Source organism: Dreissena polymorpha, chromosome 15, assembly GCF_020536995.1.
Source record: "Dreissena polymorpha isolate Duluth1 chromosome 15, UMN_Dpol_1.0, whole genome shotgun sequence".
Taxonomy (NCBI): domain Eukaryota; kingdom Metazoa; phylum Mollusca; class Bivalvia; order Myida; family Dreissenidae; genus Dreissena; species Dreissena polymorpha.
The window spans coordinates 41339804-41364193 of record NC_068369.1 but is presented as its reverse complement, the minus strand read 5'-3'; the positions used below and the strand labels follow the sequence as shown (position 1 = coordinate 41364193).

The window sequence follows — 24390 nt, the reverse complement described above, 5'->3', positions numbered from 1 at the left end:
ACCAAAAAGTGAAAAGATCCCTAAAAAAATCGGTTAGCGTACGGTAAAAATCACATAACACACATTAGTTATTTTTGTAAATATGTCCACCGTCGTCCTGCGTCTAGATAATTAATGTCTGATAGTTTTTTACGAGCACTTTAAAAAGAAAAGAAAAGTCACACATTGGATCGAGAATTTTTAAGCCATTATAGTGTATATAATTAATAAAACACAAATAATTTGATTGATTATGCATTTAGTGAAAAATATTTATTTAATTCACTGAAATATAACGATCCTAGTACAAAATTCCTGCATTATCACGTAGTGCAGAATTAAAAACTTTGTCTTAAAGGGATCTTTTCACTCTTTGGTAAATTGACAAAATTGAAAAAAGTTGTTTCAGATTCGCAAATTTTCGTTTTAGTTATGATATTTGTGAGGAAACAGTAATACTGAACATTAACCATGGTCTAATATAGCCATTATATGCATCTTTTGACGATTTTAAAACCTGAAAATTATAAAGCGTTGCAACGCGAAACGATTGAATAATTTGGAGAGTTCTGTTTTTGTCGTTAAATTTTGTGAAACTACGAAGATTGCTTATATAAGGTATAAAATACGTCAAGGATGTGTACTCGGCGGAATAGCTCAGTAGGCTAAAGCGTTTTTACTTCAGGACTCTGGCAGGACTCCAGGGGTCACTGGTTCGAAACCTGCTCCGGGCAATGTTCTTTTCCTTTTTTTAATTTTATTCTTGATTTTTTACTGGAGCTTTTACGATCCAATGTTTACATTTATCAATATAAAGCATTTAATGAATAAGTTAAAAAATGCCAAAATCTGTGAAAAGGCCCCTTTAAACTTGGAAATCTAACCAAAGAAATCCTCCGGGCAAAGTTTGGGTGCATTCAAAAAAGTGGGCACTTCTTTATTGGGCATACATCCTCACATTTAGGTTGTACTGCGTCCTTGTCGATCGCCATGAACACCCCGCCCACAAAGCAGAACACAGCCGCAACGATGCACAGAGCAAACCCTATGTGCAGATGAGTACCGGGCACATTTAAATTCTTGTCGATTCCGTATATCACAACTCCGAACACGTTCAGCGTCACTGCAACATAATGCTATTGATCTCCAGTACAAAAAAATAATGTTACGATTTATTCACCCCAGGAAACCCGATACCTTGTTATCAGCGTCATACCAATCGAGCAGCTTTGTGACTTTAAGCGTAAACTTACAAAGGGTAAGTTAATTGGAAAAAAAACAATTTCAAACAACTGTGTATTAACATTGATTACAAAGGTATTTGCCTACATGCAGAAAAAATCCTGACAAATTTTCTTAAAAAAGGAGCGAAATGTGGCTCACTGAAGTAGAAGATCGGGCAAAATGGGCCATGTTTAGGCATTTAGGGGAGAAAAACTGCTTTAAGTTGCAAGCCACTACAATAATTAAAGGATTTATACAAACTTACACATGTCTGCCATAATCTCTCAGCAGGGTTTCTCCAGAAAACTATTTCTTGTGGAGAAATTTGCGTTTTTAATGACCCTGTTGGGAAACATGGATACCATCAGGAGAAGAATAGGAAACCTCACGTGAGCAGCAACTTTATAATTCTTTTTCGTGACAAAAACCTAATTTCAAGCCATTTCGTTGCAATTCCTTTGCTTTGAAGAGGCCTATAGTAAGTGATTGTGGGCACATTTGCATACGAATGTACTTTTAATGCCTTATATATTATCAATAGTGCCTCTTCAACATGCTCCAGTTTTATTTCATTTCATTTTTGGAAAATATAAAGAAAGACTTTACTACTTTGTCACATATATTGATTGGTTAGGTACATAGAATGATGTTTTAATTAGTGTATATGGGGGTTGTATGTATAATTATTTAATCCTGGCGTGTTCTGAGACTTTTGGTACTAATTCGGCAAGCGTCATAATTAGAAAAATGCAATATTTCTTCTGACAAACATTATTCATGTTCTTGTTTTTTCGGCATGCTTTATAGATATAGCAAATAAAAGTCATGTATATGGTCAAGCTTGTAATCTTAAGGTCTCAGCCTTAAGCGAATAATTTTCTTTACTTTTCAGATTAGATCAAAGAAAATCATCACAATAGAGCTAGATCAATAGACATATAAATATCCAACTGCTATGGAACGATTTACTAGTTCTAGTCCTACGAATGGACTGAGGATAGTAGGGTTTTTGTTGTTATGTACTTGTCTGTATGATTTAATATATATTTGAATAGTATAATATTTATACAATGAAGTCAATGTCTTGGTAGTTTCGTTGACAAAATTTTCATTAAAACTGTATGCCCAGTCTTACGCACAGTATATGCAATGACATAGTTACGTGACCGAAGCTGTTTGTAAACATGTACATGCAGCATTATATCGTGTTACGTAGTATTCTTACAAATTTAACACGATCGAGATTAGTTCATCTAAAGAAAAATGATTAAATCGTGTTTTTTTTATCAACTATAACGAACGTTTGAGCAGAAAAAGTGGTGTTTACTATTCAGCGATAAGAGAAATTATTGATTCACGCTCTTTTAAAATATGCAAGTCAGCTTTTGTTTTTACATACCGCGCGTGATCAAATATCGGAAAAACCCAGATTGGAGAGTTCCGAATAACAACTTTTCAATTCTGGAGCCCATGCTACAGTTTTCTATAAGAGATCACAGTGACCTTGACCTTTGACCTAGTGACCTAAAAGAAGATGTAGTGTCTATATAAAGGCCATAAGGGTGCATCAACATATGAACTTTGAAGGTTGTATGTTCATTTGTTCAAAAGTTATTTTAGGAAAATAAATCGGGACGGACAGACGGACAAAAAAATCGGGACGGACGTGACGTACTCGGACAGGGACGGACGGGACAAACTGATTCCTATATAGCCTTCAAACAGAGTTTGTGTGGGTATAATAATGTGGGGGGCAACATTAGCATTGTGATACATTGTAATTTTAGCACAAACTGACAAAACGAGTTAGCAATTAAGATAATACTTCAGCTTTACAAATCTATTAAACGTGGCCATAGTATAACCACATTATATATCAGACAAAGGATTCAAGTTTCTGAAATGATGTTGGATGAAATGCAAAGAATATCACAGAATGTATTATAAATCATAAAAAGTACATTCGTATGCAAATGTGCCCACATACAATTACTATAGGCCTCTACAAAGCAAAGAAATTGCAACAAAGTGGCTGGAGATTAGGTTTTTTGTCACGAAAAAGAATTATAAAGTTGCTGCTCACATAAGAATTCCTATTCTTCTCCAGATAGTATCCATGTTTTCCCAACATGGTCATTAAAAACGCAAATTTCTCCACAAAAAATAGTTTTCTGGAGAAACCCTGCTGAGAGGTTATGGAAGACATGTGTAAGTTTGTGTAAAACCTTTAATTATTGTAGTGACTTGCAAATTAAAGCAGTTTTTCTCCCCTAAAATGCCTGAACATGACCCATTTTGCCCGATCTTCTACTTCAGTGAGCCACATTTCGCTCCTTTTTAAAGAAAATTTTTCATGATTTTTTCTGCATGTAGGCAATACCTTTGTAATCTTTGTTAATACACAGTTGTTTGAAATTGGAATTTGAAAATATATATTTTTTCCAATTACCTTAACCTATATAAGTTTACGCTAAAAGTCACAAAGCTGCTCGATTGGTATTACACTGATCACAAGGTATCGGGTTTCCTTGGGTGTTTATTGAAGTAAATGGAAAGGTTAGTCTAACGGCATCAAATAAAGTCGAAAAATTGCAGGGTGAAAATAAAAAAAAACACCTTAAATTTGAACAAGAATGTCAACAATATTATATTTCTAATTAGATATTTTATATGGGAGATAATACAATTATATCTTACTTGCGAATCCGGTGACATAAGAGATAACTTTGAACAAGATGGCCATGTCCTTCAGGAGGAACTTCTTCAGCAGGAAGATGACGACAGGGGCGATCATGACGAGCAGCCCCACAATCATTATTCCGCGCACTGCCTTCAAATCTACGGAAACTGGAAAACGGAAAACCATGCAGTGCATCATCCCTGTGTTACATCCCGTTTGGATTTAATAGATACTGCCTGCCCAAGTAATTTTCTCCCAGATATGGAATAATTTTATTTTATGCAAATTTTCGTCTTTTTTTTAATCAGATTTTTTAAAGCATATAAATGAAAATAAAAAATGTAAACGCAAAAAATAAAGACTTTACATGATATTTAAGAGCATACAATTTTGATTGTACAATGCTTAGATATACATGTTTATGCAGTATTTGTTGATTCCAATGATAAGTCAGTTTTTATTTCGAGTTGAGCTCAGAACATGATGTTACCTGTAATGTAAGGAAGACATGTATAGCCGCCCAATAATGGTGTTGATCCACAAAACAACCAAAGGCCACTGTTACCGCCCGCGCCATTGTACGACCAAAACGGAATAGCAATCCCCAAAATGTCAACTAATATAGACATACAGCCAAAGGTTAAACCGACTTTTTCATGGTTATTCAGACAGCCAATGGTTAAACCGACTTGTTCATGGTTATTCATTTTTATTTTAACACTTTAGTTTTGCCTAAACGAATACGTTATTAACAATACGTGTAATCAACCCTTTCTACAATGATTAGGATACTAAACGAAAGATTTTCTATTTTTACCTTCCCCTTCAAATGGAATTTTATATTATCATGATAGTGTCTGAATCATTAAAAAGGGTCGTTCATAAAACCATTAACATAGCGGTCAAGCAAGGTGAAAGTTGCCATGTAACATGAGTAGATGTGATGACAATGCATACACAAGTCCGATGAATTGGTCATTGTGATTTTATTCTGCTAATCAAAAAGTCCTCAAAATATTCTAATTAATAAGATACATTCAGTAACTTTCGATGTCGTACAATATTGAAATCCAATAATTAAAAATACGGCGAGCGGCCAGTCTCTAACTTCGACCCGCGATTCAAAATTAAAACGAATTCGACGTAGACGCTATATGCTATTTGAACTCGAGCTGGATTCTTTTATACTAAATGGTTGCCTATGGATCGGGTGGCCACAAAAAACATGTTGATCATGGAAATGGTCCACAATATCGTAACATTTTATTATCAAATGTGTCGACTTTGTTTGGTTTTTCGACTTTTGATTTTCTTTATTAGAAATTGTACTCTGACCGCTGTTATGTGTTATCTTGAAATTCCGACAATCGGGTTCAATTTTGTTATTCAAAACTGTCTTACATTTGAATTCCGTAATACATAATAAAATGTTTTAGGTTTAATTTCGTTATGAAAAATTGTTTTACATTTTAAGTCTGTTATACAACAATGTTTTTCATTTAAAGGAACCGTCAACCATAAACGACGAAAAAAAAGAAAAGTTCTAAAATACCGTATTTTTTTACAATTATTAATTTACATTGATTAAAATATCACGACTGGTATATTGCACAACTTTAAAAAGTTTTTAAGTTATCATTTTTTTAGTATATTCGGTAATAAGTTTTTTACTGGGTATGTCTACCAGGTAACTACAAATTAACTTTAAATGACGCAAGTAGATTGATCATTATCGTCACGTGGTAAACCCAGGAATGCAAATTGTGCATGCGTAGTAAATTGTATATATTTTTTATCTATAAAATGATCAATCTACTTGTGTTATTTATTGTGTGTATATCGTCACATATTTCCGCGATGAACGTTCGATTTCACATCGTGAAATTTTATTACCGAATATACTGAAAATATGAACTTTTTTCAAGTAATATAAAATACCAGTCATGATATTTTAATCAATATAAACTAATTATTGTAACGAAAAACGGTATTTTAGAACTTTTCTTTTTTCATCGTTTGTGGTTGACGGTCCCTTTTAAATCAGATGGCGACCCAGTTAATCAATGCATTACGTTACAGATGGTTTTAACATTTTATCAATAATTTAAATCTGTTATTTAATCCAAGTCAAAACCAAAACAACTGTTACTTTTTATATCTACCATGAGAGGTTTATTTATGCAACCTTGACGATTTGTTGGTTTAGGTTTCTTACTGCTACATTTCCCATAGATAGCGTTCTGCTGACTTTGACATATGGTTATTCGATATTGTCCTACTTATCTTATATTCCTATCATTACGTTACAGTCAGAATAATTTTTGTAAAATAGTTTTTTTGTAGGAGTCTTCTTCTATCCTCTTGGTTTTGTCCTTTTATCCTTTGTCATTAGATCTCTGAAGTCAGAAAGGGACCCTTTTGCTGCTGGCTTAATCGTGTAATCATATATTCGAGCCTGACTTCTTAGCAACATTCCCCTTGAGCTAGTAAGACCCGCTGCATAAAAACGCATTTATCCTTAGACATATACACGATAATTGGAAGGTCGGACGGAATAGTAGAAGCGGAGGTTGCAGCAGGTGAAGATGTGGCGTAACCAGGCAGAAATGCGCGGACGCAATTGTAAATAAATTGCGAAACACACACATGATTAACACAATACTGAAATAATTCAGTCCGAAAACACGGATTAGATCTTAGACGCATTTATATGCATTGATTCTTTTTTTCCTATATTTGTCCTATATTTGTTACTGGCGCAGAAAACATTATTTTGCTAATATCATATCATAATATAATGATATGAAAGATTTTTTAACAGCCCTCAAATGTGAAATTATTAATATCATGGTTCATTTGTAATATTTAATATCTAGTAAAATCTATTGTCACTAGGTAGAGAATGAATGCGCTTACCTTGCTTGTTAAAAAACCTGGTGTATTCAATACAAACACTTTTATATTCATATAAAGTTATTGTACTTTTTACAAATGTTTATTTCTTACAGGGAAAAAAGCTCAATTTTCTTGAAAATATCAAACATACGGTTATGTAAAACTACACATGATTTACTCTATACTTCGCGACAGCTCAAATGAATATTAGATCAATATATGGGATACTTAAATCGAAATATGTGTTTATATTAATGACTCTAAATCTGCAAAAGAACCTGTCTTTTCGTTTTCTCACGTTATAATCTTTGAAGGCGTTATTGAAGTGCAGGTGTCGCAAAATAAATACCATTATGAATGTCAGTTTTTGCGTGTTTATCATCCATGAAACAACTTGTCGCAAGGAGATAGTCGATGATCTTAACCCCGTAGCCATTGATAATGTGCTACTTCAAACTGAATTTTGACGCAGTCGAGTTTCGAAGTAATCTCAACGAACTACTTCCCTTACGATTAGCTAGAAATTTTAACAAGTACTTACAAACCACTGAATAATCATACCACCGACTGGACTTCGTTCGAAGAACATTCTCATGTTTGGTAATTTTGGGTTAATATTTGAACTCTTATCAAAAATAATGTTATCAAATTTTAAATAGTTATCTCCCCTACGTTAATAAAATGTTTTGCCATCTCCAATATTGTCTTTTTAGCATGGATCGAATTTATCTCAGCCTCTCTAAATGGGCAGACCATACATTGATCATATAAATCTCAATTATTTCCAAGAGATAATTATAGAAATTATATGTTGTGACTTAGTCTTTGACACTCACAATAAACACACACACACACACACGTCCTTTTCAGTGTTCATAATGACTTATTTCTATTGATTTAAATTCAACACAACTTTTACCTATGTTCGTAAAGTATTTCTTAACTATAAGTTAAATGTAATGGAACATTGGCCCCGTGACAATAACACATTCTTTGACCGTGATATTTATCTCCCCTATATGACTAGCAATCTTTCCTGTTATTTCCAGTATGCATCTCGCGTTTCATAGAATTCATTTCAACAATTCCAATAATTATCTCTCCTGAATGCATATTATTTGTATGGATTACCTGCCCCTGCCTCACTGTGATTATGGTTCAAACACGAACGTTTGCTGAACAAAATTATGTGACGGGGAATTTTAGCCGATCTAAATGAACTCGCTTAAATCAGCCGTTCATGAACAGAAGGAATAAGGAACTGTTCCTTATTCACGCGTAACATATTTGTTATAGGGTTTTAAAGAACCAACATGCACACATTTCTGAAGTAAATCGAAACAAAATAACTCATATACATTTACTTTATGTATTACGTTACATATTCATGTTCCTTCTTAACAAATCTATTCAAATCGTAGAACGAGACTTAAGTAGTTTAGTTTACGAATAAATAACTGTATGATGAAGGTGCGCAGCATCACTGTTACTTGATTAAATGTGTAAATAACTTAAAAGAATACTTAAGAGTTTACAGAACTATTCCCTACCATTATGATGGCTTAAGCTTAAGCTGGTAGGTTTCCGACTTTCAATGACATATATTTTGTGTCAGTGACCGAGGTGAAGAATCCGTGATGCTGCGCGCTATTTATAGTGAAGATGCTTTAGGATTCCGAAACATAGGCGTCTCAACCAATCAACGTGCACTTAGGAATTCCTTAACCAATGAAACAAGTTTACAACAAACCATTTTCCTAAACAGCATTTCGGAATCCTAAATCAACAAAGTAAGTCAATAATATGATTTGTAACATTATAAAAAGCAATTTGTATTAAAACACATTACATTAATACATAATATCAGGCAGAAATGCTCTGCATTTAAAGTCTGTTAAACATTTAAATAATACAATGGAAGCATGAAACTATACGATGCATAGGCTTTCTACGCGTAACAAAATAGTTCCAAAGCATTTGCAACTGGAACATAACTTGACCAAATGCAATACACAAATGTATCCTTAGATGAATAGCCTGCAACCCGGGTGAGTCGCGGTACTTAAGGAATATTCATTTGCGTCTAGAAACCATCTTCGAATATCAGATAAATAATTTATAAGACAAACATATATGACTTAACTTCATTGGAAAATAGCCTTTTTATGGCGAAAATCCTTCAATTTTAACTGCGGTATCAACAAAAACAACACCACTGTCCGCCATTGTTGTTTATTTTCCCTCGCGGTTGACTCGCGGTAAATAGGTTAAACGACACTAATATTAAATTTAACATGAATAAACATAAAGATCTGACATACCATTCAAAGTAACAATCAATAACGTATATAACAATTAGAACATATGGAATTTAAGACATCAAATAAAATAAATATCACAGTTATGTTCAAGCAGTGTCTAATTTTAATTCTCAATATTCAAATAACTGTTCATGTTCATTCATTCTTCTGCGCAATGGGGACACCTGAAGAAGCTATCTCGCCTCAAGAAACGTACATCAGTGCAGGAGCTCAGATGTACCCAATGTGCACACACACTACATTCACCCCATTTCACAAAAACAACCGAAACATCCTTCCTCAATGCAGGTGGACTACTTTTCTTACACACACAGCATACGTCATCTGTGTCACTTTCAAGAGATGAATCTGACTCATAATCAACGAGTGTTAGTGGCCGCCCTGGTTTTGCTGGAATTCCAGATGTCGATGGCTGTTGCTCCTGTTGTTGTTGTTTGGCCCTATGTGTTCCCACCACTTTTTGGACCTTTGAGTCCCTCTTCACTTGCTGTTGGCGCAGTGAAATAGTGTTCGCCTCAGTTTGAAGATTCCCAACAATCTTCACTGGTGGGATGAATTTTTTCTTAGGACGCTGCACAACTTGTTTGATCGTTCTTGAATTCAAAAACAATGTTGCAGTGTCAGATTTGGTCCTTGGTGCTGCCACCACCTCAGATACTGGGTCGCCCTCAGTCCTTGGTGCTGCCACCACCTCAGATACCGGGTCGCTCTCAATCCTTGGTGCTGCCACCACCTCAGATACCGAGTCGCTCTCCTCAATGTGCGCATTGGGATATATAGATGATGGGGCTGTCTGGACATCAGTAATGGCATTGGCATTGAATGGGTAAATGCCAGACTTCCTGAAAGCTGATGTAATATTTTCAGTGCAGAATGCCTTGGTGAAGGGCTTAGCAGTGAGCCTAGCGATGTCTCTAGTAGTTATGGACATTCCTGGGTTGGCATGCATGAAGGCCCGACATTCCCTATTGTATAACGCCTTCAGAGGTCCAAACACCCCAATGTCCAAAGGCTGTGTGAGGTGGCTGGAGTGTGGGGGAAGAACAAACAAAATTATGTTTCTCTCCGATGCCCATGTTGTAAGTGTAAGTGAGAGATGACTCTTGTGTCCATCATAGAGAACCAATGTGACTGGTTTGTCATCCAGGTTCACATTCAAGGCTGCATAACGCGCTAAATGGCTCGTCACGTACTCCTCAAAGATTCCCCGGTTTATCCATCCACTGTCAGACATTTTCCCCACGGACCCTGCAACCGCACCTTCTATGAAACAGTCTTGCCACCTCTTCCCTGGGAAAATATAAAAGGGTGGGGCATGGTTGCCTAGAGCATTGATACCCCCGACCATGGTGACATTCTTAGAGCGTGGAGAGGTCACTACTTGGGCTTAAGCATCTTTCGCACAGACTATTTTAGGAGGCGAATGCTCTGTCGAAAACCCGGTCTCATCAACGTTCCATATGCGCTCTGGGGCATCAAGCAGACCATTGCGATGAAGAATGCTTCCTAGCTCCTCGAAGTACCGGTCAATCGTAGCCTTCGATGCCGTCTTTGCTCGCTGTAAGCCAAGCTTCTGAGGCTTAACAGCTTTAAGTTGGGCCCAACGCTGCATGTATCCATAGAACCAGTCCGAGCTTAGCTCCCCTTTGGCCCTGACATTCTTCCCCAGAGAACGGACATAGTCTGCAGCCATGCACCTCACATCAGTTACAGAATACCCATAGCCGATATTGGCCATAAGAACAATATGGTCCGCCAACTTTCTCTCCTCTTCACAGGTAAAGAGTGTCTCTGCTCCATGTTTACAGTTAATGTCAACATTTTGCCTTGTTCTATCCCTCAATGTTGACTCCGGGACATTATACACTCTTGACGCTCTGTACACGGACATTCCTCCAAGCGTAGCATCAAACGCTCTCTTGAGGTTGTTCTTGTCGTAAGGCTTCTTCTAATGATTTGACTCTCTAATCTGAAAAACAATTTGAGTTTCATCTAAGTTCAACCCTCAAATCTATTAGCTAAATATTGAAGTGTTTATAGAGCCTGACCTTTCGAAATAATTTTAAAAAATCGGTGGTGTGTAACCCCTTCACAAAGAGAATAATATTGGTAGTGTCTGACCTCAGCAACCGACAGCAGACGAACTTAAACAGTGAAAAGGTTGAAAAGGAAATTTCATTTTAACATGGATTTTTATATAATTTTGGTTTAAAATGATGTTTTAAATCGATTTTGGGTAGTTACTTACCAAAAATCTATTCATACTGGCAGCAAAAGATGTTTTCTTTCAGATTTCAAAAGTAGGTCACGCAGGTTTGTTTACAAACACAATCCAGAGGGCGCTAATGAAATACCGCGAGTCAAAACGACCCGCGACTCAACCGGGTTTGAGTATAAAACAAGTGAAAACCATCAATTTTGGAGAACAATAGTTAGGAAAAACAAATTATATTGTGCAATTGAAAATCTAGGTCGTATTCCTACACAGCTGGCTGACAGCGTCATAGTAAACAAACATGGAGCGTATTTTTGGATTGGAATTACTGTATTGTGATAAACAATGAATTGTTAGCAAGTATCTGGAGTTTATAAAACATATGTAAGTAGATTTAATTGATATCATAACTATTACATATTACATTTCCCCTACCTTAAATAAATAAACTACTCCTGGAGTTTGAAATGTACAAGTACTTTGTTTTATGTCATTACATTTTAACAGTTATTTAAAACATATAAAATTTAATTATTTATACTAAACCACTTTTAACATTCAAAGTTAACATGATATCGTCTTCCTTCAGGGCCTGACTGGAATGTCCTTGATGATGGACAGGAGAGGATCATCTTGATGATCTGGGAGGGTCCTTAGTATTTGAGATTTGACTTCTGGTGGGAGAGAGCTGACGCCGCTAACAATCTCTCGGACTGTTTCGGATAAGTAGTGGCGGGCCTTTCCACTGCTGTCCAGGAGAATACTTGCTGTACCAGGGAGCATCAGGTGCTGAAATTGATGGACCAACAGACATCGGTTGGTGATGCTCCATGATACAGCAGTGGACTGGAGAATGGATGTTGCAGCAAACTCCAATGCAAGTAATCGGCAGTCAGGAGAAAGGTTCCTCCATGCTTTTGGTGGCCAGCGTAACCCTTGTACGAGCGTTATTGCCTCATCTGGAACAGAAGACCAATCACGTTTGGAAGGGGGAAGCAGAGGCATTGCCCCACTGACCAGAAGGGCCTTCGCATGTGTTTGCAGGAGTGTGTTGGCAAGGGTCGGCACGTAGTGTTCCACCACAGACAATGGAGAAGGGTAATACCTCGCGACCTCGCTTTGAGCCTCGGTGGTTGTGGATGTTGGGTGAGATACAGGTGTTGAACCTCTAATAGGCGAAAGAAGGCATCGGGCAGAAAAAGGGACTGTTGTTGTGGGTAATGTTGATGAAGTGGTGATGGGACTCCTTATAGTTGCTGGTGGCTTGAAAACAGATTCTGTTGGCAGGGAAGGCAGGTTGGCAGTGATAGGTGATTGGAGTGTAGCTGCAGGCGCCGACATCATGGCTGGAACAGGACGGACAGAAGACGTGCTAATAGGTGACAGATTGGTTGAAGATGGTGTCTGGCTGGAGAGGTAAGTAGTGGCTGTGGAGGCGATGACGGCAGTTACCTCATTGGTTCTTTGGAGATGGGCAATTTTGGTAGTTGAAGATGGAGTCGGGCTGGAGATTGAACTTGTTGCTGTTGAGGCAATAATGGAAGTGACAGCATTGGTTCTCTGGAGAGGGGCGATTGCGGTGGTTGAAGTTGGTACAGGGATAATCAACGAAGATGCAGGCACTGTGGGAAGAGGAGACAAATAAAATGATGGCATGGATTGGAGGGGAAGCTGGACGGGTGATGATGGATCAGACAGGTGAATAGACACTGGAGACGGTATAATGTCGATTTCTGATTCTCGTATTGCCTGGAACACAATGTCGCTCATCTTCTGCACCCTGGAAACCAACCGGTCCTCAATCCCAAGCAACTGAGCGATATCCATATGAAGATGTGGATAGTCCTCTTCAGCCCAGGGACCTTGAGGTGGAGTCTGCGAAGGAGCGATGCAATCCTGTCGTCCTTAAATGCGCTCAAATACTTTTGATGCTGGAAAATCTCCTTCTTAATGGTCGCCTTATAGACAGAAGGTCCATCTTCTAAATAGGCCACAGCACCGAATTCATCGAGTCGGATGAATGAAACACTTCCAGAAGATTTTCGTTTCCTGGATTTCGCAGATGATTCACATGCCAACTCCCAACACTTGATCCACGAAGAAATCCCGGGAGATCTACCTGCAGCCCACTTTGTTACATGATATTTTGCATAGGACGCAGTGGCGCTGTTGGGGTTTTCAACTTCATGACACTTGATGAATGAAGCTGGTTCCGTGGAGAAGTAGAAGGCCACCATATTGTTTAAAAGGTCATGTGGTGCTACTCGGAGCTCAATGGGGTGCTTTGTCTTCGCGAGGTAGCGCAAATCAGCAGAACGGCTGAAGAGTTTGGGTCGATGATCCACACAGAAGGGGCAGATGAGTTGATATCCGAATTGGCTTGTATCCTGCAAGTACACAAGGGAAATACCTTACTGATGAGCTGATATGCTTTAACGTAGAATCTAATTAATCTCTGGAGTAAATCGCAATCGGGTTATCAAGCCAACTTCATTACTCAGCGTATGGTGCGCACCATTCATCATAGACTTCAATCTTCATTTAAGCATCATCATTTGTATCGGTATCAAATTATAATATTGCAGGATTTATGCAAATTTCAGAAGTTCGCCATCGAGTGATTGCAACCACAGCGAAGATTAATATATATATATATATATATATATATATATATATATATATATATATATATATATATATATATATATATATTAATTTATATATATAATGAAGTGCAGATTGTATTGTTGTAGGAAGTGGTCTGTGTTAAGGTAACTATTTGTGAGCTGTGTAAATTGTACTGATACATAACTACTTGGCGTTAAGAATCCACTTAGGGATTTCGCTTCCGTTGAATCGCATCAACCTGTCAACATGGATTGGTTTAGCTTTGTGTTTCTGGGACTTCTTTATAAGATAGACAAGATCGTCTATCTTTCCTACTACAAGATTTGGCCCTTGCCATTGTGGACGTAGTTTACTACATACACTTGGTTTGCGTGTTGAATCCAGTAACCAGACAGGGTCACCAACCTTGATTTGCCTAGTTTTTGCGAGAAGGTCATAATGTCGCTTGCGGTAGACCACCTTTTTCGCAAGAACTTTACGAACAACATCATGGATGTATTCCAAATTTGCACGTAGATCTGACACATAATCATCAGGAATAGGTTTTTCGTTTGTACCAGACCCTGGTGGCAGTCGAATGCAGGCCTGCAAGGGCACTGTGATTTCCCTACCAAAAACCATTTTGTTGGGATACTGTCCGGTGCTAGTGTTGATGGAAGACCGGTAAGCCATGAGCACTTGTGGCAAAAACTGGTCCCAGGTCCCAAGTTCGTTGGTTTGAGGCAGAGTACATGGTGAGCATGGTACCTAGAGTGCGGTTAAAGCGCTCAACCATTCCATTGGACTGCGGATGCAAAGGAGTGGACAGAGTATGCCTGATTCCCAACAAGTCGCACATGTTTTGAGGTAAAACAGCTACCCTGATCCGAATGTATTGAAAGAGCGACTCCAAATCGCGAAACATAATTGTCGATTAATGCTTTAGCATGGCTTTGGCTTCTTGATTTGGTATCGCAATGGCCTCAGTCCACCGTGTAAAGCAGTCGCATATCACAAGGACAAATACATTACCAGTTTCAGACCTGGGAAGCGGCCCATATATGTCCACAGCACACCGCTCCAATGGGGCTAAAGTGTGATTCTGACCTAGGGGTGACTTAGGCGGCTTAGATTTCTTGCGTGATACGCAATGTGTACACATCGCGCAGTACCTCTCAACGTCTTCTCGCATACTTGGCCAGAAGAAAGATTGCCGAATCTGTCCTTGTGTCTTCTCGACACCCACGTGAGCACCAGACGGAATGTCATGGAAGTAATACAGTACATCTTCTCGTCTGTGAGACGGCACGACAATCTGATTCCTTTTGTGAAGCTCATCCTCATGCCATGTACGTTCTAGGAAACCTCTACTAACGTTCAATCGGTCCCACATGCGCCAAAGGATTTTGACAGCAGATGCTTTTTCACTGACGGCCTGCCATTGTGGCCTTGTCTCAGAACCTTCAAGAGCTTGAATAAGGTATGCAATACAAGGATCTCTCAGCTGCTCGGCTTTGATTTCTGTGGGTGACCAGTTACTAAGAGTAGACATTGAAGGTTTGCATTGGGACTGCTCATTTGCTTTGGATCGTGTAACGGCCCTTAAGCGATCATTGTCATGCTTGTCTACCTCAGGGAGACAATTTTCAGGTGTAGCAGTTTGTTGCTCGGACACTTCATCACTGAGGCGTTGTTGCCGGGCACACTTACAGCATCGATTGCGTGATAGGGCATCAGCATTTCTGTGCTGCGACCCATTACGATGCGTAACCTCAAGGTTATACGTACCAAGCTCTTGTAGCCAGCGAGCCACTTGCCCAGTAGGTTGCTTCAGGTTTTAAATCCAGTTTACCGCCGCATTATCTGTCCGGACAAGGACTGGCTGTCCGTACAAATAGGAGTGATGTGCTTTCAATGCATTTATTACTGCAAGCAACTCCTTCCGTGTAACGCAGTATGCTTTTTCATGGGAGTTGAGAGCCTTACTGTAATATGCAATCACAGTTTCGGTCCCGTTTTGAATTTGTAAGAGAACGACACAAGTTGCTTTGTCACTGGCGTCAGTGTCCAGGACAAACTTGGCACCAGGAACCAGATAACATAGAATTGGTGAGGAAGTCAGAGCAGTCTTAAGAGATTGGAATGACTCCTCGCAGAGATGTGACCACTCAAATATGGAGCTCTTATCCGAAACCTTGTGCAAAGGTTTCGCTTTAAGCGCAAAGTCCTTGACAAAGCGCCTATAATATGAGCAAAGTCCCAGAAAGCTCCTAACTTCCTTTGCATCTCTTGGCGTTGGCCATCTCAGCACTGCTTCAATCTCTGCTGGGTATGTGGAGATACCATTCTGAGACAATGTGGCGAAGAAATTTTATTTTCTTTTGAAAAAAGCTGCATTTTGAGGGCTTACATATAAGGTTAGCATCAAGAAGCCTTTCGAAGATATGTTCAAGGCGGGCTAAACCTTCGAACACAGTGGCACATGGAACAACAATGTCATCCATATATAGGAGACACTCCTCCCACTGTAGACCTCTTAGAACGTTCTCCATCAGCCTTTCGAATGTAGATGGAGCATTTGCCAGTCCAAAACTCATTACTGAAGATTGGTACAGCCCCATAGTTGTTGCAAAAGGGGTCTTTTCTTTGTAAGCATCACTCATACCGACCTGCCAGTAGCCGCTATTAAGATCGAGCGAGCTGAAATATTTGGCTCCAGAAAGTGAATCGATGCCATTGTCAACCCTTGGTAGCGGGTATGCATCTTTGATGGTGACGTCAATTAGGCGTCGATAGTCTATACAGAACCGTGGGGTGCCCACTTTCTTGGTCACTAAAACAACTGGAGAAGCCCATGCACTGCTTGACGGCTCTATGATGCCACGTTCAAGCATTTTGGTAACTTCTTCCTTTTCAATTGCACGTTTACCAAGTGGTAAACACCTTGGCGGTTTCCGAATTGGTGCAGCTTTACCAGTGTTGATGACATGTTTGACTAGTGAAGTTCACCTAATGTCCTCTGAAGATTTGGAAAAGACAGGACTGTACTTGCAAAGTAAGTTTTGAAGATCAGATTTTTCCTGATAATTTAGATGGACTGAACTGCGATCATACAGATCAGTAAGGTGCTCTGGCAAAGTGTTACAATCAACTTGTTGAGTCACACGTGCAAAACGAAGTTGTTGCGTGTTCTCAAAGAAAGGTTTGCAGGTGCGAAGATGCATTCGTTTGAAGATTGTGACAGGTTCTGAACCATAGTTAACAACATTAACTAGAACATTCTCTGAGTGTGTTTCAACAATACCGCTCATGGGAAAAACTTCCTTTTCAGCCATAACATCAGGATCTGGTTCCACAAAACCAAATGGTGCAATAAATTCAGCAAGGGGAATATTGACTGGAACCCACATTCTAGAATGTGCAGGTATCTTGACCGTGTCACGAACCTCTACACGACATATTTGACTGGAGCCGCCTACAGTTTGCAGTGGTACAGTATCGGACCCCATAACCAAAAAGGACTTTTTGTAATTGATGTGGTCCATATTTTGTCGAAGAAAATCCTGACCAAGGATTCCATCTTAATCAATGTCACCAACCACAAAAGTAACATCGTAGCACTCCTTACCAAGCTGAACCACAAGGTCGACTTTGCCAAGGAGGTTCATTTGTTGCCCACTCACCGTTTGAAAAGATTGAGTAACTGGGGTCATAGAATTGCAATATTGTTGGATATTTGCAAATGTTTGAGTGGAAATCAAAGAAGTTGTCGCGCCACAATCAACAAGAAATCTAACAGGCTTAGAAGCAACTGTGCCAGTAACATAGAAACCATTGTCATAAGTGTGTGTATCCGCACCGGCTCGTGCAGAATGCAATGGAACAACATTATCATAACGAGGTGTGGGTCTGTTAATAATCTGCACCGACTCTTGACCCTCAGAGTCGGTTGAAACTAGTTTTCCGACCTATTGTCGTTCATCTGGCGGCGAGATGAAGAGCCATCAAGAACATTGTGTTTCTGCTCAAACATGCGATTGGGCGGTTGTTGATTGTGGTGTAGCATATTGTTGGTGTTTGTGAACCTGTTTCTCTCAGTGTTGTTCGGGCAATCGCGCCAGTAGTGATCATTGGCTTTGCATCCAAAGCAACCAGATGATTGGGGCTTTTTGTGGCGATAGTTCTGAAATGGTGGGCCTCTGGGACAGACCTTTTCTAATCTGTCCAGACGTGACTCGATACGCTGAAGACACTTGCGCATATCAGTGTTAGAGTTTGAGTTCTTCACTGAGTGCCCTTACAAATGTGGAATGCGAACGGAGAACTGCCTCGTAGCGCTCAATAACTCTACAGCATCTGTGATTGTGAGACAGCCATTATCAATGCACCGACACTGCATATCGGGTGAAACCTGTTTATAAAGATGGTTGAGTGCGAGGCACTCTTGTGAATGTATGTCCAGGTCTTGGTAGTCTCTCTGGGCCAACTGGCGTAGGTCATCTGTTAGAGCTGCAATTGATTCACCCCTTTGCCTGCGCCGGCTTTCGAACTTCAAAAGCCGAATGTGTTGATGCTTGCTGTTACTGAAGCGCGAAGCAAGTCTTCTACAGGGCAGAAAATAATCCCTTTTTTCAGAGTGGGGCAAGCTCATGTAGACCTTGCAGAGCCACGTAGGCAGCTGGCCACGACGAGACATTTGGATTTATCATCCCATCCGGAGAGCTCCTCAAAGTGTGACATGTACGCTTCAAAGTCACCGGAGCCCTCATAATTATCTGGCCTTATCAATGAAGGATGAACTACTGGAATTGAAGGGGGTTCAAAGTTACCTCGATGTTTGAATCGTGGTCTTCTAAGTTGTGTTTCACGATGTGTGTGTGAACTGTTATTGTTTGAAGAGAAATAGTGTTGTGCATCGCCTGTCACATTGACAAAACGATCGTCATCGGGCATGTGTCGATCAACTGAAAGGCGATGGTTTTGAGTATCATTTTCGTCATTCTCATGGTTCTGATTTTCTGTGTCTTTGTTGTCTGAAGTGTCATTATTTGAACGAAGATTAAATGAGATATCAGGGTCTCGGGATGCCATCTTTTTTGTGGTGTAGATAATGTAGCAGTTGAAGTTGTACGTAGAAATAGTTGCATATGACTTCGGTTTACAGATTTGTGTGATTGAATAAATTTAAACTGCTTTAATATCAATGTGTTTTTTTTTTCTTTCTAACGTTAGGCTGGGTTCGTATCACTCGGAAAATTATTTGAAAATAATCCGCGCTTCTGATGCCTAGACACTTCTGTCTAAATTGTCAGGATAGAACAAACGACCGAGTAAAGGTTTAACAAATCTATTCAAATCGTAGAACGAGACTTAAGTAGTTTAGTTTACGAATAAATAAATATATGTATGATGAAGGTGCGCAGCACCACTGTTACTTGATTAAAGGCGTAAATAACTTAAAAGAATACTTAAGAGTTTACAGAACTATTCCCTACCATTATGCTGGCTTTAGCTTAAGCTGGTAGGTTTCCGACTTTCAATGACATATATATTGAGTCAGTGACCGAGGTGAAAAATCCGTGATGCTGCGCGCTATTTATAGTGAAGATACTTTAGGATTCCGAAACTTAGGCGTCTCAACCAATCAACGTGCACTTAGAAATTCCTTAACCAATGAAACAAGTTTTCAACAAACCATTTTCCTAAACAGCATTTCGGAATCCTAAATCAACAAAGTAAGTCAATAATATGATTTGTAACATTATAAAAAGCAATTTGTATTAAAACACATTACATTAATACATAATATCAGGCAGAAATGTTCTGCATTTTAAGTCTGTTAAACATTTTAATAATACAATGGAAACATGAAACTATACGATGCATAGGCTTTCTACGCGTATCAAAATAGTTCCAAAGCATTTGCAACTGGAAAATAACTTGACCAAATGCAATACACAAATGCATCCTTAGATTAATAATACAAGTGAAAACCATTAATTTTGGAGAAAAATAGTTAGGAAAAACAAATTATATTGTGCAAATGAAAATCTAGGTCGTATTCCTACACAGCTGGCTGACAGCGTCATAGTAAACAAACATAGGGCGTATTTTTGGATTGGAATTACTGTATTGTGATAAATAATGGATTGTTAGCAAGTATCTGGAGTTTATAAAACATATGTAAGTAGATTTAATCGATAATATCATAATGGTTCCTTATTCGGTATGAATAAGGAATAAGGAACTGGTTCTTTATTCCTTATTCAAATCGAATTAGGAACTGATATTTTTATACTAAATAAAATATTAAAATGAACCAAAGGAACCAATAAATCAATGAACATCATTGTTAATGTAGATTGGGTATCAAAAACATTAATTGCAGCACATCTCTATTACGTTTCATTTAATGATAACATAGTTCCTTATTCGGATTGAAAAAGGAATAAGGAACTGGTTCCTTATTCCTTATTCAAATCGAATAAGGAACTGACATTTTCCTACAAAACAAACTATTAAAATGAACCAAAGAGACCAATAAATCGATGAAAATCATTGTTAATGTAGGTTGGATATAAAAAAATCATTATTTGCAGCACATCTCTAATAAGTTTCACTTGATGATAACATAGTTCCTTTTTCGTATTGAATAAGGAACAATGAACTGGTTTACGCATTGAAATCGCTTTTCATCCTTAATCATATCCCCTTGTAACTGTTTAGGTATTAGAACGGGATGGGATAGCTAAATCATGACTGGTATTCAGCTATCTGAAAGTTTTCTCTAGTAGTTAGGGTCAGAAAAAATTTTAAGAACTGTATCCGACATATACATTTAAAAAAAATCTTCCATTAAAAATAACCAATAATAACCAATATATAGCTGTGCCATTCTAGAATGATACGAATTTAAATGTCCGAAATTATGGCCTCTCAGTAAGGAATTGGCGTAAAGCTAGTTCCTTATTCGGAAGCCTGTATTTCGGACAATCACTTTCTGATATGTTATATTTAAGATGTAGTGTGGGTTATTTAAGCATGATTATGTTATATGGACGTATTCTGTCACATTTCTTTTTATATTGTATGTGACTATACACGCTGAAAACAAGTATCATCAGGAGGATAATTAGGAAATGGTATTGCCTTTCTCAAACCTAACAAAAAAAATATAAAATAACGATGAAAATAATGGTTTATGTAGGTTCGAAGTTAAAAATATTTATTGCAATATATTTCTACCGAGTGTTATTTAATAATTACACAGTTCCTTATTCAGTGCGAATAAGGAATAAGGAACTGGTTCCTTATTCCTTATTCAAGTCGAATAGGAAACTGGCTTTTTCATACTAAACAAACTATTTAAATGAACCAAAGAGACCAAAAAATCAATGAAAATCATTGTAAATTTAGGTTTGGTATCAAGAACGTTAAATGCAGTGCATCTGTACTATGTTTCATTAAATGATAACCTAGTTCCTTATTCGGATTGAAAAAGGAATAAGGAACTGGTTCCTTATTCCTTATTCAAATCGAATAAGGAACTGGCGTTTTCATAGTAAACAAACTATTAAAATGAACCAAAGAGATCAATAAATCAGTGAAAATAACTGTAAATTCAGGTTGGGAATCAAACTAATTGATTGCAGTACACCTCTACTATGTTTCATTTATTGATAACTTCTTTAATTGATTTCTTCTAAGTATTTTTCTCTGTTTTCACGTAAGTTGTCCTGTCAACTTTAGAGATGTAATAAACAACTCTTAATTATTTATTTCTCAACATCAATGACCGTAACCATTTCGACTATTTATAGCCGCAGTAGGCATCGAACATCCGAATGTGTTTCTCTGGTATTTAATAAGCAAGTAGTAAATGAAGTTTACTTCTTAGTTGTAAAAGCATAGCATAAACAATTCTGTAATATTATGATCATCCGCCACTTCATCGATGCGGGGCATTTAATTTAAACAAGTCCATGACTGTCTTCACAATTTGGACAAAACACTAGGCAATCTGGACTGGAACCTAGATGTGGGTAGCTTTGGTTTACTAGCAACCCACATTCTGTAACTTTCAATCCCTTATGGATGGTGTTCATTTTCCTGGCGTACATTTTCCGTGCGGGTTGTTCATGTTTTTTTTTCCGTATTCAGTACATTTTTTGGAGAAATCAGAATATACCATCTCCTTCAACGGGTTGTCCGGCTTAGTGTCAGTCTTTCTTTTATAAACGTTCCCAAAACAGTTACAAGGGGTTATGATTAAGGATGAAAAGCGATATCAATGCATCAACCAGTTCCTTGTTCATTTTTCAATACGAATAAGGAATTATGTTATCATTAAATGAAACTTATTAGAGATGTACTGCAATTGAGGTTTTTGACATTGACAATAAATTTCATTGATTTCTTGGTCCCTTTGGTTCATTTTAATATTTTATTTAGTATGAAAATACCAGTTTCTTATTCGATTTGAATGAGGAATAAGGAACCAGTTCCTTATTCCTTATTCAAACCGAATAAGGAACTATGTTATCATTAAATAAAACAAAGTAGAAATATACTGCATTTAATATTTGTTACAACCGACATACATTTACAATAATTTTCGTTGAGGTATTCGTCGCGTTGGTTCATTTTGACTTATAATTTATGGAAAAAAAATCCAGTTCCTTATTCGATTTGAATAAGGAATACGGAACCAGTTCCTTATTCCTTATTCACACTGAATAAGGAACTGGATAATCATCACTTAAAACTTAGTAGAAATGTATTGCAATTAGAATTGTACATATACAACCAATATATAAATAATATGTTCATTTTATTATCATTTATATGTGGTTAATTTTGGATCAATTTCATTGATGTTAACGTCAGAAAATGCCAGTTCCTTATTCGGCTTGAATAAGGAATAGAAATTGGTTCCTTTTTCCGTATTCAGCCTCGAATAAGGAACTAGATTATAAATAAAAACAAAACATGTTTAAATGTTCAAGATTGATTTTTTTTATCACATACATGTAAAATAATAGTATATGCTTTAGGTTTTGTTGATTTTAAATTAGTATTCGCATTAGAAAATATCGGGTCGGTTTATAAATCAAGAAATCCTATGCAAGCGCGAAGAAGAAACATGAACATGTAACGTAGTACATAAAGTAAATGTATTCGAGTTATTTTGTTTTGATTTACTTCAGAAATGTTTGCATTATTGTTCTTTTAAACCCTATGACAAATATGTTACGCGTGAATAAGGAATAAGAAACAGTTCCTTATTCCTTATTCGAATAAGAAATAACGAACTAGGAAAAAGGAACCAACTTATCACCCATTAATATTATTACTTTTGTAATAACTGAAATGATGATTATCCATATGTTTATACAAAATAGCATTATTTTCCAGTAATTTATGTAAAGTTTATTATTAATGTTAAGGTGTTGTATATGTCTTTTTTGCATCGTAAGATTTTACTTGAAATTGAAAGTTCAAGTTATTCTTTTAATAAACTATTCGATATTGTTCTCATTTATAAAATGATAATTCACTTCAATTTTAAAAGAGTTTGTTCTTGCTACACTGTTAAATCGAGGTTGTGATATTTTGGGACAACTTGAAGTGAGTTTTTTTTGAAAATGTAAATAAACGCCAAAACAATTAGGCATCAATATATAAAAGAACAAACCTACTATTATAACTTTGATTAAAACTGCATGAGATAAATTATTAAACCTGTGCCAATATTTTATCACACTTGTTCAAAACAAATGCTGTAATAATTATCAAGATATACTTCGGATATTCATTGTAGATCATCTCATCTGAATGCGCCAGATACTTGTTTACCAAGAGCATTATTTTTACATTTATTATTAGTTGAATAGTAAATGAACGCCTGTCTTTAAGACGAATATATGAGGTGATCATATTCTGCCAAACAGATGTCATATGATTCTATGGATTCTATTTTAAACAATGCATAATTGTACACGTCTCGTTTGGTGTAACAGGAGCTGGTTTTTTATGCTAACAGTAAACATGTGGTTTTTCATCATGAGCACAACTATACACCTATTTTAAAGAGTCACGCGATTAAACAGTGGCAAATAATGGTCCAGTATCACAAACAAACTTAAGTCGAAGTGTTTACAAATATTGAACTATTGTGTTTGTCAATGATATTGTTATATAACCTTATTGACATCTTGTTGTTTCTTGTTATCACATGTTCTGTATTCATAAATGTAAAGACAATACAAAGAACTGTTGTCACTAATATGCAACATATTCAAAAATTGTTGTCTGTACTTTTACGTAAAAACAAGCAAAAACGCCACAATAACAAACACCTAACCTCATTAAACAGTTTTGAAGTCGATGTCGTGCAGCTAGAAAACAAAACACCAAATAAAACTAAATCCTAACTTGATATGCCACTGTCAATGTTCGAGTAATACTTT

The 24390-nt window shown here is 37.3% G+C and overlaps 1 protein-coding gene and 1 long non-coding RNA gene across 3 annotated transcripts; both read right to left on the bottom strand.

Annotated features, from left to right (window-relative positions):
• Positions 1-880: 880 nt before the first annotated feature.
• On the bottom strand, positions 881-7024 carry LOC127860360 (uncharacterized). Of its 2 annotated transcripts, none has more exons than XR_008039724.1 (3): positions 6800-7024; positions 3901-4050; positions 881-1102 (listed from the first exon to the last, which is right to left on the bottom strand). It is a non-coding gene; the product is annotated as an uncharacterized LOC127860360 (long non-coding RNA). The 2 variants fall into 2 exon arrangements; XR_008039723.1 differs by lacking the exon at positions 6800-7024 and adding an exon at positions 4374-4709.
• Positions 7025-11325: 4301 nt separating this feature from the next.
• LOC127860354 (mucin-2-like) lies at positions 11326-13178 on the bottom strand. Its single transcript, XM_052398381.1, has one exon. It carries the CDS (start codon positions 13139-13141, stop codon positions 11900-11902), a length of 1242 nt encoding a protein of 413 aa, XP_052254341.1. The 5' UTR covers positions 13142-13178; the 3' UTR covers positions 11326-11899.
• Positions 13179-24390: the final 11212 nt, after the last annotated feature.

Excerpts from the sequence above, each read along its gene's own strand:
- LOC127860354 (XM_052398381.1), bottom strand. The coding sequence starts at position 13,141 with ATGGATATCGCTCAGTTGCTTGGGATTGAGGACCGGTTGGTTTCCAGG.